At 36.9% G+C, this 16,913-nt stretch overlaps 1 protein-coding gene across 1 annotated transcript in view; it reads right to left on the bottom strand.

The window, feature by feature from the left end:
* KCNH8 (potassium voltage-gated channel subfamily H member 8) overlaps positions 1-16,454 on the bottom strand; it is a 380,547-nt gene extending 364,093 nt beyond the window's left edge. Inside the window, exon 1 of the mRNA XM_064575899.1 lies at positions 16,379-16,454. Coding sequence (XP_064431969.1) covers positions 16,379-16,454 — 76 coding nt within the window. The remainder of the gene's footprint in view (positions 1-16,378) is intronic.
* Positions 16,455-16,913: the final 459 nt, after the last annotated feature.

Raw genomic sequence — 16,913 nt, 5'->3', positions numbered from 1 at the left:
TTGATTTTATATCCTGTGACTTTGCTCAATTCATGTATCAGTGCTAGCAATTTTTTGATGGAGTCTCAAATACACAATCTAACCTTCACCCAAAGGAGCTAAAAAAGGAACAGCAGATAAAGCCTAAAGCCAGTAGATGAAGGGAAATAATAAAGATTGGAGCAGAAATAAAATGATATGGAAACAAATAAATTTAAAAAAAGTAGAACAGATCAACAAAACTAAGAGCTGGTTCTTCGAAAGAACTAATAAAAGTGATAAACCCCTAGTCAGACTTACCAAAAAGAGAAAAGAAAGGACCCAAATAGATAAAATCATGAATGAAAGAGGAGAGATCACACCACCACCATAGAAATACAATTATAAAAGAATACTATGAAAAATTATATGCCAAAAAACTGGGCAATCTGGAAGAAATGGACAAATTCCTAGAAACTTACAAACGACCAAACTGAAACAGGAAGAAATAGAAAATTGGAACAGACCCATAACGAGCAAAGAAATTGAAGCAGTAATCAAAAATCTCCCAACAAACAAAAGCCCTGGGCCAGATGGCTTCCCAGGGAAATTCTACCAGACATTTAAATAAGCGTTAACACCGATTCTTCTCAACTATTCCAAAAAATAAAAATGGAAGGGAAACTTCCATTCATTCTACGAAACCAGCATTACCTTGATTCCAAAACCAGACAAAGACCTCACTAAAAAGAAGACTGAGAGGCAAATATCCCTGGTGAACATGGATGCAAAAATTCTCAACCAGATACTAGCAAATCAAATCCAACACTACGTTAAAAGAATTATTCACCACAATCAAGTGGGATTTATTCCTGGGCTTCTGGGGTAGTTCAATATTCACAAATCAATCAACGTGATACACCGCATTAATAAAAGAAAGGATAAGAACCATGTGATCCTCTCAATAGATGCAGAAAAAGCATTTGACAAAACATAGCATCCATCCTTGATTTAAAAAAAACCCTCAACAAAGTAGAGATAGATGGAACATACATCAACATATACAAAAGACACACAGCTAATATCTTCCTTAATGGGGAAAAACTAAAAGCCTTTCTCCTAGGGTCAGGAACAAGACAGGGATGTCTACTCTCACCATTACTATTTAACACAGTACTGGAAGTCTTAGCTTCAGCAATCAGACAACAAAAAGAAATAAAAGGCATCCAAACTGGCAAGGAAGAAGTCAAACTTCCACTATTTGCAGATAACAAGATACCATATGTAGAAATGCTCTCAGGGTTGTGAGTTCAAGCCCATTGTTGGGCTCCACACTGGGCGTGGAGCCTACTTAAAATTAGTAGCTGATTTAACAAGACTATGTTTACAAATAATGATTCATTCTGCAGACAGTATCTTGGACATACTGCTCTGTGAATCATGATATTTCACTTAGATCAAAGGATTGTTCTTCTAAATGACTCATTCATTTTTCTTCTTTTTTTGGTAGGGTTTATAATGGTGACTGAAAGACTCCACCAAAGACTCAAATATTTTAAAATTCTGACTGATGGATGCAGTAAAAAGAGACACCATGCACTGCCATGCCAAATATCTTTCTGCATTTAACATCATATATCGTGTAGTGTAACTACTATAACTAATTCCTCATATATAAAAATATTTGGCAATTTTGACCACTACAGCTTCTTAGTAATTGATAGAATATCATTGTTTTTTTGACAGAAAGATGAATTATACATACACCGCCACCAAGTCCAAGCACATTTCTGCTTCATACATTTTTTTAAGTTCATAAACATTGTTTTTACTGTGACACTATGCTTTGCCAAAATTTACATTTCTCATCACCACTAAGTAACTTTATCATTAATGATCCATTTACTTGAATTTACAATGACATTTTTAATAATGTATGGTTCACCTTCTATAGAATAAACTTTGAAAAGCTTTACTTATACCATGAATTAGATACAGAACTCAAGCATTATTAAAATTAACTGATTTTCATCAAAAACTCTGATGGTATTAATACTTGCTAAGTTCTTCTACTATTCAAACAATACACTAAATATTGTTGTTTCACTTTTTTTATATGTCTAAGAAAACAAAATCAAAACTGAATGAAATTTTCAACAATAAAATAGATCAAACTACTGATACATGCAAAAAATATAAATTGCAAAAGCATTATGCTAAGTGAAAGAAGCCAGACCAAAAAAAAATACAATTTATCATATAATATCATTAATATTACATTCTAGGAAAACCAAAACCATAAGGATAGAAAACAGATTAATTGTTACTAGAAAGTGGAAGTGGTGGGAGGGTATTTGAACTTTGAGAGTGAAAATACTGCTCTAAATCTTCATTGTGTTGGTGGTTACATGACTGTATACATTTTCCAAATTCAAAGAACTATAGATTTATTATTATTTTTTTAAAGATTTTATTTATTTGATGGAGAAAGACACAATGAGAGAGGGAACACAAGCAGGGGGAGTGGGAGAGGGAGAAGCAGGCTTCCTGCCGAGCAGGGAGCCCAATGCGGGGCTCGATCCCAGGACACTGGGATCATGACCTGAGCTGAAGGCAGATGCTTAATGACTGAGCCACCCAGGTGCCCCTGGACTATACATTTAAATGGAGTGATTTTACTATATGTAAATTATACCATTATAAACCCTACCAAAAAAAGAAGAAAAATGAATGAGTCATTTAGAAGAACAATCCTTTGATCTAAGTGAAATATCATGATTCACAGAGCAGTATGTCCAAGATACTGTCTGCAGAATGAATCATTATTTGTAAACATAGTCTTGTTAAATCAGCTACTAATTTTAAGTAGGCTCCACGCCCAGTGTGGAGCCCAACAATGGGCTTGAACTCACAACCCTGAGAGCAAGAACTGAGCTGAGATCAAGAGTCAGACACTTAATCGACTGAGCTAGCCAAGTGCCCCTCAGCCACTCATTTTTAAATAAATGGTGATGCTTATTCAGCAGATGTGTTGCTTCTGATTTGAAAGTGGGCAGTGATACTGCCCCAATGTGGGCACCCATGACAAATATAAATGTCAACATTTTCTTCCAGTTATACACTCATCATCAACTTTCTTAATAATTGGGAATTCAGTATTTCATTAAACACGTTTTTCATTTTTATGAGATCACTGATGCCAGGAAAGTTTCACTGCAAAAATTTTTAAAACTATCAAAAACGGATATATTCTACTTAAATTTTATTGTATACCCAAATGATAATTTCCTATGTTTCCTACTGACTCTGCTATAGTGTGGCCTAGTACTTCATACATTTCACAGGCCTTGGTGCTACTGTTTCCTACACAATGCACATGTTGTCCTAGGAAAAGATATATATGTGTGTGTATGTGTGTGTGTGTGTTTATATAAATCTGTATATACACAGAGTATTATTAAATATTTTGTACCTGGAAAAGGTTGGCATAAGAGATATGTATCATTGTTGGCATTTTTCAGACTTAAATACACATTAAAGTAACACCTATCTTCACTACACAGATGCCTGAGACATTAGTAGACAAGACTATAGTCAAAACCTATAAAAATTAACTGGAGATCTACCAACCCATTTTGACTTATTTTAATGCACTGTTTAATATTGATACTTTATTAAAAATGAAAAATTTGGTACAAATACTAAACTAAATGGGATTACATTAATAAGCACAAATATGGATGTATGGGTATCCCACCAAAATTCAGTAATACACATATATTAAAAGAGAAAATTAATGTCAATATTATACACACGCACATACACATATATGTATGTGTGTGGGTTTGTGTGTGTGTATGTTTCCAGTGTAAAAATGCTAAATAAACATTAACAAGTAGAATCCAGTAACACAGTCAAGTAACTTTTATTGAAAGAATGCAAGGATAGTTCGGGGCGCCTGGGTGGCTCAGTCGGTTAAGCCTCTGCCTTCGGCTCAGGTCATGATCCCAGGGTCCTGGGATCGAGTCCCACATCAGGTTCCTTGCTCAGCAAGGAGCCTGCTTCTCCCTCTGCCTGCCTCTGTCTCTCTCTCTCTCTGATAAATAAATAAAATCTTAAAAAAATATATTAAAAAAAAAAAGAACGCAAGGATAGTTCAATTGAATTTATCATATTAATTGATTCAATAAGAAACACTGAATTGCTTAGATAGATGATGAAAAGCCAATTTATAAAATTGAGTAATAAAATAGGGATATATAACAAAGTCTCTTAATAAAGTAGAAATATATAATAAAATATCTATCTCTCAAACTAAAAGCCAGGAAAATACTTATTAGAAAAACACTAAAATAATTTCCACTGAAAGTCAGGAACAGGAAGGACTTTTTTAACCACTACCATTTTTAATAGTATTTATAATGTCTATAAAATGAACCAAAGCAATTAGATGATAGAAAAAATTAAGGAACAAAATATAAGAGTTGTAAAAATTGGAAACAAACAAGAAAAATTTTTATTATTTGAAGATAGTATTATTTCTTAGCTGAAAACCCCAAGAAACCAACTGAAAAATTACTGCAAAGGATAGTAGAAACTCAGTAAGCTGGCTGGTTAAAAAAAATAATAACACATAGGAGTCAATAACCTTCAAATAAACAAACATAACTGAATTAGAAAAACAAAATGGTGGAACGAAAGACTCCATTTTACATAGACACTACAAAGATGAAATAACTAGGAATAAAATAAATAGGAAATGTGCAAGAACTTTATTGAGAAACCCTAAAAAGATATAAATGATAGAAACACATAGCCAGTTCTTAGATACGAATTTTTGACATCATAAAAATGTCATGTTTCCTACAGATTACATTAAAAATATCAACAAACTTTTTTTAGCTAGATAATCTGGTTCTTAAATTCATAGGGACTTCCAAATAAGTATGATTAGTCAAGTAAAAAGTTTCTGGGAAAAATAGTGAAATAGAGTTTTAACACATACCATAAATTCCTATAATTAAAACTGTGATACTAATATAAAGAAAAAGACAGATGAATGTAATAGGATTGAAAGTCATAAAATAGAAAAGTACATATAGAATTATAGAATATTATCTATACACACATAGGAATACAGAATATAGAATGATAAACTAGACATCTCAAATAAGCATAGAAAAGATGAATTATTGAATAATGTCAGGAACATGGATAGGCATCTAAAAGAATAAATTTTGATCCCTACATCATATTTAGTAGATCAAATTGCAGAACTTAATAATGGAGGAGAACAAATTTGAATATACAAAATGAAATGGTAAAGCACATAGGATGAATTTTAAAAACAAGTTTAGTATAGAAAATACCTCTCTAAATATGACACAAAACACACAATAAGGAAAACTGATTAATTCATCTATATAAAAATAAAAAGACCAACCAAAGTTGGAAACAAAAACATATACAATTCACTTTACTAATAAATATTATATTCATTTTGGGGGCACCTGGGTGGCTCAGTCAGTTGAGTGTCTGCCTTCAGTTCAGGTCATGATCCCGGGGTCCTGGGATCGAGCCCTGCATCGGGCTCCCCATTCAGCAGGATGTCTGCTTCTCCCTCTGCCCCTCCTTCCCTCCCTCTCATGCTCTCTCTCACTCTCTTTCTCTCTTGCAAAAATAAATAAAATTTTTAAAAATGTATTAATTTTGTTGCTATGTAAAAACACTCCCAGAGAATACCAATAGTCCAATTAATAAAGGACAATGAATATGGACAAATAATGCCCAGAAAAGGAAACTCAGTAGACCTTAAATATATTAAACAATGCTGAACTTCACTTACAGAAAAAAAAAAATGTATTTAAAATTAAAATAGGAAGCCACTTTTTATCTTAAATTCAAAAGTAATTCAAGTGATGGGATTAAAAAATGAATATACTGAAATGTTATGCAAATATTAGCTACTAATACTATCTTTCAAATAATCTTATAACTTTTGATTTCTTTGAACCGAAAATATACTACACGATATGGAGCACTGTACAGATGGACAAGAGCCCTCAGTGATTATTAATTCTATATATCCTAAAACCTGAATCCACATATTGTTTGAGAGAGAGTAGCAAGCTCATTTTCAGATGACTGAAATGTAACCTAACCAAAGATGTAGCAAATTAATACAATACAAAAGTTGCAGTCCCAAAACATGCATTCTTTCCCACCATTTATAGAATCATAGTAGAAACATTTATTTAGGTGTGAAGGTCAAAAATATGCCCACTTTTATCTTCTACATTATTCTCTCCATTGAAGAAATAACCAGAACACCACAGTTAAGGACAAGTCTACTTCTCAAACTGGGTGTTTGGTATTTCGATAACATGTGAACTTCTTTTGTGGATCCTTCTTTCTAGGAAATCAAACAAAACATGGAAAGACTGATAAGTGCTCTGGTCTCAGTTCCTTCTAGTTCAATAACTAGAATGAGAAACTCATTTGGACTGACAAGTACAATAAGGAAGCCTATCCAAAAGACTTAACAAAGCAAAAGAAAACATGAAAAAAAAGAGCTTTAGATTATATTTGCAATTTGGAGAGCTAGGTACCCTTATTTCTTCCTGTGAAGTCATTGTGGAAGAAAGGTAAATAATCTCTGTTGAAAGATGTCAACAAAACCTGACAGTGGAGAATATATTTCTCCCAATAAAAGCAGACTCAAAATAGGTCGAAGAATTTCTTGGGTAAGATGCTAACAAGGTAAAAACACAAAATGATGTCACTATAATAGCTATGAGAATTAGAATACTTCTATAGAGAGATTAGCCTGACAATAAAAGAATCACAAGTTCTAAAATCAGCAAATTCTAAGCACCAAAGGACAGTAGATATTCTTTGATGAGCAAAACTGCTTTGCACAGTGAATGCATTAAGTAGTTCCAGATATGAGTCTTAAATACCAATCTAAAAACATTCTTTAAGTGACAAGTACTTAAAGCATAATATATCAAAAGAAAAAAAAACAGCATATATACTAGAAGTGGCTAAAAACTTTAAAGCAGAAATTCCTTTTTGCAAGAGTTAGAAACTAGAAATGATACCACAGATTGCCCTAGTTTGTTTATACTTGCTATAAAAAAACACATTTTAAAGGCAGTGTGATATAGTAGAAAAATCACAGGCTATAGTAGAAAAATCACAGGCTAGTGTGATAACATACAAAAATGCTGAGCTTAAGTTTTGTGATCTGTAACAAAAAGGGGAGCTGCCTTCCCCCTTGCTGGGCTGTTGGGTTGTGGTAGGAACAAAGAAAGCACCAGCATGGTATACAGAGTATATGTAGACATGCCCAAAATGGTAGTCACTATTATCATTAAACTTTAATAAAATAAATTAGTACTTGAACCATGTGAAAATGAGGTACTGGAAGCCAGTCTAGAATTACATTTCAAAACTAAAGTTAAACAACATTATACTGAATAAAAGGAAAACCGGTTAGCACCAAAGGGAAATAAAGACAATTACTACACAACCCTAGCCTTCAAGGAGTTTGCAATTCTTTTTTTTTTTTGATTTTTTTTTATTCTTATGTTAATCCCCATACATTACATCATTAGTTTTAGATGAAGTGTTCCATGATTCATTGTTTGTGCACAACACCCAGTGCTCCATGCAGAATGTGCCCTCCTCAATATCCACCACCAGGCTAACCCATCCTCCCACCCCCCTCCCCTCTAGAACCCTGTTTGTTTTTCAGAGTCCATCGTCTCTCATGGTTCGTCTACCCCTCCGATTTCCCCCCCTTCATTCTTCCCCTCCTGCTACCTTCTTCTTCTTCTTTTTTTTTTTCTTAACATATATTGCATTGTTTCAGAGGTACAGATCTGAGATTCAACAGTCTTGTACAATTCACAGCGCTTACCAGAGCACATACCCTCCCCAGTGTCTATCACCCAGTCACCCCATCCCTCCCCCACCCCAGCCCCCACTCCAGCAACCCTCAGTTTGTTTCCTGCAATTAAGAATTCCTCATATCAGTGAGATCATATGATACATGTCTTTCTCTGTTTGACTTATTTCACTCAACATAATACCCTCCAGTTCCATCCACGTCGTTGCAAATGGCAAGATCTCATTCCTTTTGATGGCTGCATAATATTCCATTGTATATATATACACCACATCTTCTTTATCCATTCATCTGTCGATGGACATCTTGGCTCTTTCCACAGTTTGGTTATTGTGGACATTGCTGCTATAAACATCAGGGTGCACGTACCCCTTCGGATCCCTACTTTTGTATCTTTGGGGTAAATACCCAGTAGTGCAATTGCTGGATCATATGGTAGCTCTATTTTCAACTTTTTGAGGAACCTCCATACTGTTTTCCAGGGTGGCTACATCAGCTTGCATTCCCACCAACAGTGTAGGAGGGTTCCCCTTTCTCCGCATCCCTGCCAACATCTGTCGTTTCCTGACTTGTTAATTTTAGCCATTCTGACTGGTGTGAGGTGGTATCTCACTGAGATTTTGATTTGGATTTCCCTGATGCCGAGCAATATTGAGCACTTTTTCATGTGTCTGTTGGCCATTTGGATGTCTTCTTTGGAAAAATGTCTGTTCATGTCTTCTGCCCATTTCTTGATTGGATTCTTTGTTCTTTGGGTGTTGAGTTTGATGAGTTCTTTATAGATTTTGGATACTAGCCCTTTATCTGATATGTCATTTACGCAAAGAATCACTTATTGAGCAATGACTTTGTTCCAAGCATAAGTCTGAGCAAGGGGGATACAAAAGAATAAAGACACAGTCAGGGCTTGAAAGGAATTGAGTGCTGAAATCTGAAAGCATGTAATCAGAACACAGGTGAGGAGGGGCAAGGTAATGTGGAGGCAGAGAACAAATGGCACCCAACTCAACTTGAAGCATCATTGAAAAAGTTTAGATACAAGGCAACCCTCAGGATGGGTCTTGAAGAAAATAAAGGATCTTGCTCTTCAAGTGACCGGCAGAGGCCCAGAGACAAGAATGAGCAGGGGATTCAGGGTGAGTATGTCTGCAGCCTGGGACACAATGGTTTGAAAAGATTCTGCAGAATCATCTTGGGGTCATATGACACTAAGGACTTTGGACATTCTCCAAGAGGTAGCAGGGAGCTGATGGGTGGCTTTAAATAGGAGAGTTAAATGATTAAATCATACTGCTTTTATCGGCAATCACTCTAGGGACAACGTAGGCTGAACGGTGGGGAGTAAGCAGGATAAAGGCCGATGGCCTCAGGAATCCAGTGAGAGTAAGTTTACAACTGTGTAGATAAGAAACAGAAGATCCAAACTAAAGAAGAAATAATGAACAGGAGGTGAGGAGCCAGATTAGGGCATTTCTAAAGGAAAATCTCAAAGATTTGATAACCAATTAGATGTGTGGGCAGTCGAGGGCGACTCAGATTTCTGGCTTGGAGAAATGGGTGGGTGGTGATGCCAATAATGGAGCCAGAAAACCTAAGAAGACAAATAGGTTTCATAGGCTAGGAAAGATTATTAATTCATCTGGGGACATGTGAATTTTGAAGGGTTTAAGAGAGATTGATAGTTGTATTAACGGCTATGAAGGAAAACCAAAATATAACTTCCAGGCAATTTATAAGCCAAGAACTGTATTTGACTGTTTAAATTACTGAGAAAGCTCTTCAACTGCTCCAGTTGCTAAATATGAACTATGTCATAGGTAAAGTTGAAGTCTCATCTTTTTTGTTTGTTGGCTCTGCTAAACCAAAATGGATTTAAAACAGTATTTAGACTATCTCAGCAAATGTACATTGCCAGGGTGAACCCTACTATCTCTGCAGCAGTTGCTGCAGAGAGGTTGTACCTTTTCCTGTTGGCATTTCTCCAATCGACTTCACTAGGACTGAATGCTAGCACACCCTCAATTCTTTTTCTTCTCCACAGGCACAATTTTATAGTATAACACAGCCCTGGAGGAGAAGAGTACTCAGCTATGCAGTCAGAAATCAATCTCTCCCTTTCCTAAGAGATGAAAGTTAGCTCCCTGGGGCACCTGGGTGGCTCAGTCGTTAAGCTTCTGCCTTCGGTTCAGGTCATGATCCCGGAGTCCTGGGATCAAGCCCCGCGTCGAGCCCCGCGTCGGGCTCCCTGCTCAGGAGGAAGCCTGCTTCTCCCTCTCCCACTCCCCCTGCTTGTGTTCCCCCTCTTGCTGGGTCTCTCTCCGTCAAATAAATAAATAAATAAATAATCTTAAAAAAAAATTAGCTTCCTAGGCAAAGCGGACATTTGTAAAAAATGAAGAACACATCAATCCACTGCATTCTCTGAGACCCTTGTCGAAGTGTAAAAGCATTTTTAGAAGAGATAGTAAGAAGAAATTTCTCAGGTGTCAAGGTGGACATTTCTCCTGCATTACACATCAGCCTGTGGAATATGGAAATGTTGGGAACTTTTACACCAGGCACAGATGGCACTGTACTCTCTTACCAAGATGTGAACCTACCACCTTCAATGGCTTACTAAGACAAAGTACTGTGACTTTAAAGACATTCCATGTCTGGCCTAATTGACTTTCCATTCTCCTCTTGCCTCTACCTTTTGCCATTCACATCCTCTAAAATACTTAAAGACGCCCCCCTTTTAGCTTTAATGACAATGCTACACAAATTAGCCGAGTAAACAGCATATCGTCTTTGCCCTTATCATATATGAGCCAATCATTCCCACCCAGAAGCCATTCATGACATAAAACCCTCCCAGATCATTCACCCACAGAAATTATTCCTCCCTCATCCAGATGTGTACAGCCCTTTGCCTATATCTCCTGAATATTCTTATCTCTTTCCAATCTATACTACAGTAGTTTTTGCATGTATTAATCATGTTCTTTGAGAGAAGGGCAAGCCTGATTTATTCCAAAGAGCCTAGCATAATGGCTTTGTATATAGTCAGTGTTGATTAAATATTGTTAAAGAAATGATTGATTGGTTATTGATGAATAAAGTAAAGATTTCATCAGAGGGACTGTACCATTCTAGAAGTACGTTGGGTCTAGGATATCCCAGAAACTGGTAACTCAGGACCTTCAATGGGTTTCTCATGCCAGAAGAGGGTTCATGCCATGGCCTTTGGTCTGCAGGTGATACTAAAAGCCAGAGCCTAGGAAAAATATATTATGAGCATAACTTCCTTTTTTAACATATTAGCTATCAATTTTCCTATATATAATGACATCAAAACAAAATTATCTAATATTTTAAAGACTATATAATAAAACTTTTCTTATTATTTGTGTATTTCACTCATCAAAAGAAATATATGTCTAATAAATCCAATTTTATAAATCAAACACTTTGTTCATTGCATGGAAGTTATGAGAACTGCTGTGATAAATCTTTTGCAGGCTAAAGAATTCATCAACACAGTTAAAGAATGAGAATAAATAATTCCCTCTTCCCATCCTCCCTCTTCTTTCTTCTCTCTTCTTTCTCCCTTTCCCTTTCTCTCTCTTCCTTTCGAATTTTCAGTAAACCTAGAATGAAGTTTAAATAAAGAACATTATTTACTTGAACACAGCCAATCTCAATGCAAGAGTGCATAGTGGGGAGTTACTTAAATCTGAAACATGGCTAGAGGCATGAGAAAGAGATGGAAATCCCTTTCTCTTGAGTGTGGGCAGAACAGATGATTTTAAGAGATCTGATTAAGATCCATAATCAGTTGACTGTGAGTTAATAAAAATGGAGATTATCCTGGGTGGGCCTGACTTAGGCAAACTCTTAAAAGAGAGGCCCTCCTGCTCAGGAAGAAGCAAACTGTTGGGTTCTGAGAGGGCCTATAGGAGAGGACATGTGGCAACAACCTGAGGACAGCTGCTAGTTGCTGAGAAAAAGTGCCTGACTGACTGCAAGACAACAGAGACCTCATTCATAAAACCACAAGGAATTAAATTCTGCTAACAACTACATGACCTTGGAAGAGGGCCTCAAGCCTCAGCAAAGACCATAGCCCCAGCTAAGGACTTGTTTGCAGCCTTGTGAGACCCTGAGCAGAAGACCCACCTAAAGTCCTTGCCTCAATGTCTGGCCTATAGAAAATGCGAGATAATAAGCCACGAAGTTTGTGGTAATTTACTACACAGGAAAAGAAAACTAATAAAGAATTATCTCCTTAAACATAAAGAATAAGGATAAAAGACTATAACTAGGATAAATTTTTTTTTTTAAAGAGTCTTTATAAACTTCTATTTGGGGAGAGATATTTCTAAAATGCTAGCTATTTCCTTGAATGTTTTCATGTAATAGCCTTTTATAGACAGACCCATACATAATGGAGCTCATTCTTTTTTACTGGCTAAATGCCTTTGCTGGTATTCTCCAAACTATAACCCAGCATAGACTTAGGAAGATCTCCACTGTCCCACCATATTCTTCCCCATTCCTACAGCACTAGGTTCATTACCCTTCTCTCTATGATTGTGATGTTAAGAGCTCTATGTTCCTTGATGAAAGCATGAAAGGAAAGATGGGAAAAAAGGAAAGATGAAAAGAAAAACCACTGCAGTTACCTCAGTAAAGGAAGTATTTCAATTTTAACAAATTTCCTTGGACCATTTTAAACAGGCTATACAAGAGTACATAAAATATACGCAAATATGAATGAATTTCTAAACTACTGTTATTCTGAGTACTTTGACTGGAATCTCCTTGATAGAGTCCACTAGGCTACAAACTTCCTTTAAAGCTTACATCTTGTCTCACTAACCCCAAAGGAGAAGTACTCTGGCCAAATTTTGATATGACTGGAAAATGTAGGCAAATATACAGCTATGAAAATGCAGGCTATTTTACCATTATGTTTGAAATTGGACACTTCCCTCTGAAAGTTTTATATCCTCAAAAAAATATGAAAGAAATGTGTTTTTCTCAAATGGTACCCCATGACAAATATTTGCCCTAAAAACTATTTTTTAAAATATGTACTTATGTGTTCTCTACTACATTTTCTCTTTGTCCAGATTAATATTCATGTGCTTAACACAAAAGTCTGCTCAGAAAAGTTTTTTTTAATACATTAAAGATATTTAAAAAAAACATGTAGGTAGGAAAAGTGAACTAGATACAGATCATGATGTTAACACTTTGTGTGTGTGTGTGTGTGTGTGTGTGTGTGGTCTGTCTTAGAGTGTTTCCAGTGAGAACTGTGGCTACATGTAATGAGTTAAAAAAAATTCATTGGCATTACTTTTTTGTCCTAAATAGGGCATACATATTCAATGTTTGCAAGGTTCTTAGTTTTTCTCAGTCTCACTGCACTTCAATTAAACATAAACCAGGAGAACATATTTCAGAAGTAAATGTATTTTAGGGTAGTTTTATATAAAAAGATTTATATTTTCCAATAGTTTTTAAAAATTATATTGGATATGAGAAAAAATTCTAATTAATTGTCCACGATTGTCTTTCAATACTGACAACAAGCTCCCTTCTTAAATATTAAAAGGAATAACTATTATATAAAACAATAAAGTGTCACCAGGTGATAAAATATATTAACTTCTTTTATGTTGTCCTGTGATAATATTTTAACTGATAAATTAGTAAGATTATGTTATTAGCCTTTATTGTTATATATTTATTTTTTCCCCTGGAAGAAATTTTGAGTGATGTTTTAAGTTTTATTATTTTCCATTACAGTATTAAGTCAGTAAGGCTAATAATATTGCATGGTGGTTAAGTTAGCAAGGTGGTTTGCCAGGGCTACTGTTTGTTCTCTTATTTTTTCATCAGGATTACCCAATATAAAATAAAATAAGAAACTAAGATGACTATAAAGTATACCTAACAAATAAGGCAATGTACCAAGTAAACATATTACATTTTGAGTATAATAACATCATTTACTGTCTATAGAGTTTTTATTTGGGCAGGTAGCAATTTGGCAAATTTAAAACTTGCAAATAGTTCTGTCATGCACAAGAAATTAATACTGTAAAAAAAGCAAAAGAAAGCAGGATGATCATAGGAAGAGTTTCAGGGAACTAATTATACTTAAAATTTTGTCAACACAGAAAAGATAGCACAATAAGATAAAATACTTAGCCAGGGAAATGGTATGCCCATGATTCTAGATACAGCAAAATTTGAGGTTAAAAATTTCTTTAAAGTATTTTTTAAGTTTCAGATTATTCAAGTCATCCTGCAATTCAAAAAAGAAGTAAATGAGAAAATACAATCTTCTTTCCTGGAGGGGGTGTGTTGGGGCAAGGGATATTCATTAGATGTTGTAAACAACAACAACAACAACAAAAGTCTTGCCAAAGTAAACCTTTATGTTACTCCTCATTTTGCAATTTGTTTCACTGATTTTCAGACTGATTTCATACAAAGTGGTTCCCTACAGAAATCCCCCAAACCCTGTGGAGCACAGACCAAGCATATTCTCCAACACTTTTAGGTTTTAGTTTTTACTTTTTGTTTTTGTTTTCTAAATGCTGGTAGGTAATGATGGTCTTCCCAAATAAGAATTTAAAATGTCTAATCTTCCATTTTATTAGCATTAATGCTTAATTTGTTTTTTTTTAAGGAGTTACTAGTACACCCATCTACATGCCCTCTGCTCATCAAATGTTACAGTGACATAAGGAGACAAAGGTATCTCATTCTGATGATCCAAAGCCCCTCTCATTAGTAACTGATATCTGAATATATTGCTGCAGTAATTCTCAGAGCTATCCTTGGATGATTCACTACACTTTGCATTCCATTCAACTTTAAATGACAATGAGATGAGCAACTACCATTTACCAATAACCTCATTTTCAGTAGAGGCTTTTTGGGATCCATGTTGAGAGCTTTTGGGGTTTAAATTTGCAACTTCAAGAAGAAACATACACATGAAACTTATCAGTTTCTAAGGTAATAGTTAGTAGTACCCACATTCACACGTGGCTAAAGAAAGCAGTGGTGATTTTATGTGCTGTTCGGGTGGTGGAGGTAATGACAATGGCAGGGACTATAAGTTTTATTACAAGATTTTCTCTTACCATCCAAAGAAGACACATTACACGGCACTTCACCAATACTGTCTGATACATGTAGAATACAAAAGGGGAGAGAATGGCTAAAGCAAAAGTTAAAAACACTGTAAGAATATCCACACCTTTTACCCTAAGTAGGGCGGACATCAAAAATAAAAATTGAACAAAATCAAGTAAATTCTTCATTTCCCTCCCATGTAAACTTTTCCAACTATTCCTAAAGCACAAAGCCCAGGACTTTCTTCCCACTGTAATAGGAATGTGTATATAGACTACTGGAGTGGAAATAGAATTAGATGTGTTCTCTCATGTCAGCTCCATGAAATATACCATCATAGTAAAAAATAATTATACTTGAACCACAGAAAAGCCTTTAGAATGAGCTCCTGAGTTTTGTGTAAGAGGCAGAAAAAGGAAAGATAGCACACAGAAGCAACATAAGCTAGGAGGAAGGTGGGGATGTTCATAGTGAAACCAACTGAGAGCATTTGTTAGTGGTGAAAGTACAGGCTCCTAAGCCTGTTGAAAAGACCAACGGGCTCTAAAGCAAGCCTGAGAAGCCTGGGACGGAACGGGGACCTGACCGGGGACCTGACCGTGGTCCTGAAAGAGAACAACTTGCAGGTGATTACGAACAATCTCCCAGCATCCACACAACACCATATCCTTGTTTTCAACTACAGCTGAAACAAGCTAAAAGTCCAATAATACTCGCCCTCAAAAAAATATGTCCAAACTTTCTCATATGATCAGATCAGCCTTTATATTGCCCAGTTCCTCCCAGGTACGCTCTTCTAGCTTAAAAGCAGGAATCAAGATTCTGACAAACTCGGAACGCTTAGAATTATACAGGAAGCTCACACTTGGCAATCCTGATTCTAGTCTGCATTTCTTAAACTCTGATAGGGAATCATGCCTATCCGAAAGACCTCAAGGAATGATGCTCCATGGAAGCATGATATTCCAAACTCACCCTATAATCTAGACAGCCTTGAAACTCTAGAAAGATAAGGTGGCAATTCACTAACATGGACATTCCTACTTTCACCTCATAAAATTAATCTAAAAAAACACAATTTCATAAAGAGGTACCAAAATACAGGTCCCACATTGAACACGGGCGTCAGTCTTCCTTCAGGCTCTTTTCTAGCTCTCACAAACCCAGGAAGTCAAGGGGGCCAACTACACCAATCCAAAGTGTTAATACTACACCGAACCTTGGATGGAAGGAAATTTCTCCGCACAAAAGACACCTTTGCAAAAACGGAAAGAATTTCACTCCGCTGGTGGAAAAAAAGGTGGGAGAGAAAGTAATTTATACGTGAAAAATCTTTCTCGGAAAATACCATACAACTCGTCGAAGTGCAAGACTTACGTGTTCCGTCAAAACGGGTGGCGATGGTGTCGAGGAAGGTGTTCTGGGGCGCCAGTAATCCTTTCATAACCGGCATTTTTCCAGCGTGGTGTGAAATTCTCCATCAAAGTTTGTCCGGAAGGATGGCTCAAGAGGAAAGCGCCAAGAAGGGAGAAGGGGAGCGTGCTGACGGCAGCAGACGGGGACCTGGCGTGGTGCTGGGGCCGATCAGGGGGAGGAGGATGGAAGGAGCGAGGGAGCGCGTTCCAGCTGCCGCTGCTCTGGCTGGAGCCTCCCGGTGAGCGCTCGGCGAGCCCGCCCCGCACCTCCGGGCTCAGCCCGGCGCAGGCTCCCTCTCCCGCCCCCTCCACCTCCGCCAGCTGCCGAAACCCCCCCACCGTCCCTCCGCGGGCGGCAGAGCCCGCCGAGCGCCGCCTCGCCCCCTACCCCGCCCGCCCGGGAGGAGCCCGCCGTGGCCCGGGGCGCCGCGCCCTGACCTCAGGCGCTGGGGTCGTGGAGGACGGCGTTCGCTGCAGGGCGAGGCCGGGTGGCGCTG

This window comes from Mirounga angustirostris, unplaced genomic scaffold, assembly GCF_029215605.1.
Source record: "Mirounga angustirostris isolate CCGP_5_RB_7025 unplaced genomic scaffold, mMirAng1.0.hap1 SCAF_1, whole genome shotgun sequence".
Taxonomy (NCBI): domain Eukaryota; kingdom Metazoa; phylum Chordata; class Mammalia; order Carnivora; family Phocidae; genus Mirounga; species Mirounga angustirostris.
Note: the sequence above shows the minus strand (reverse complement) of the source record. Positions and strands in the feature narration are given on the sequence as shown.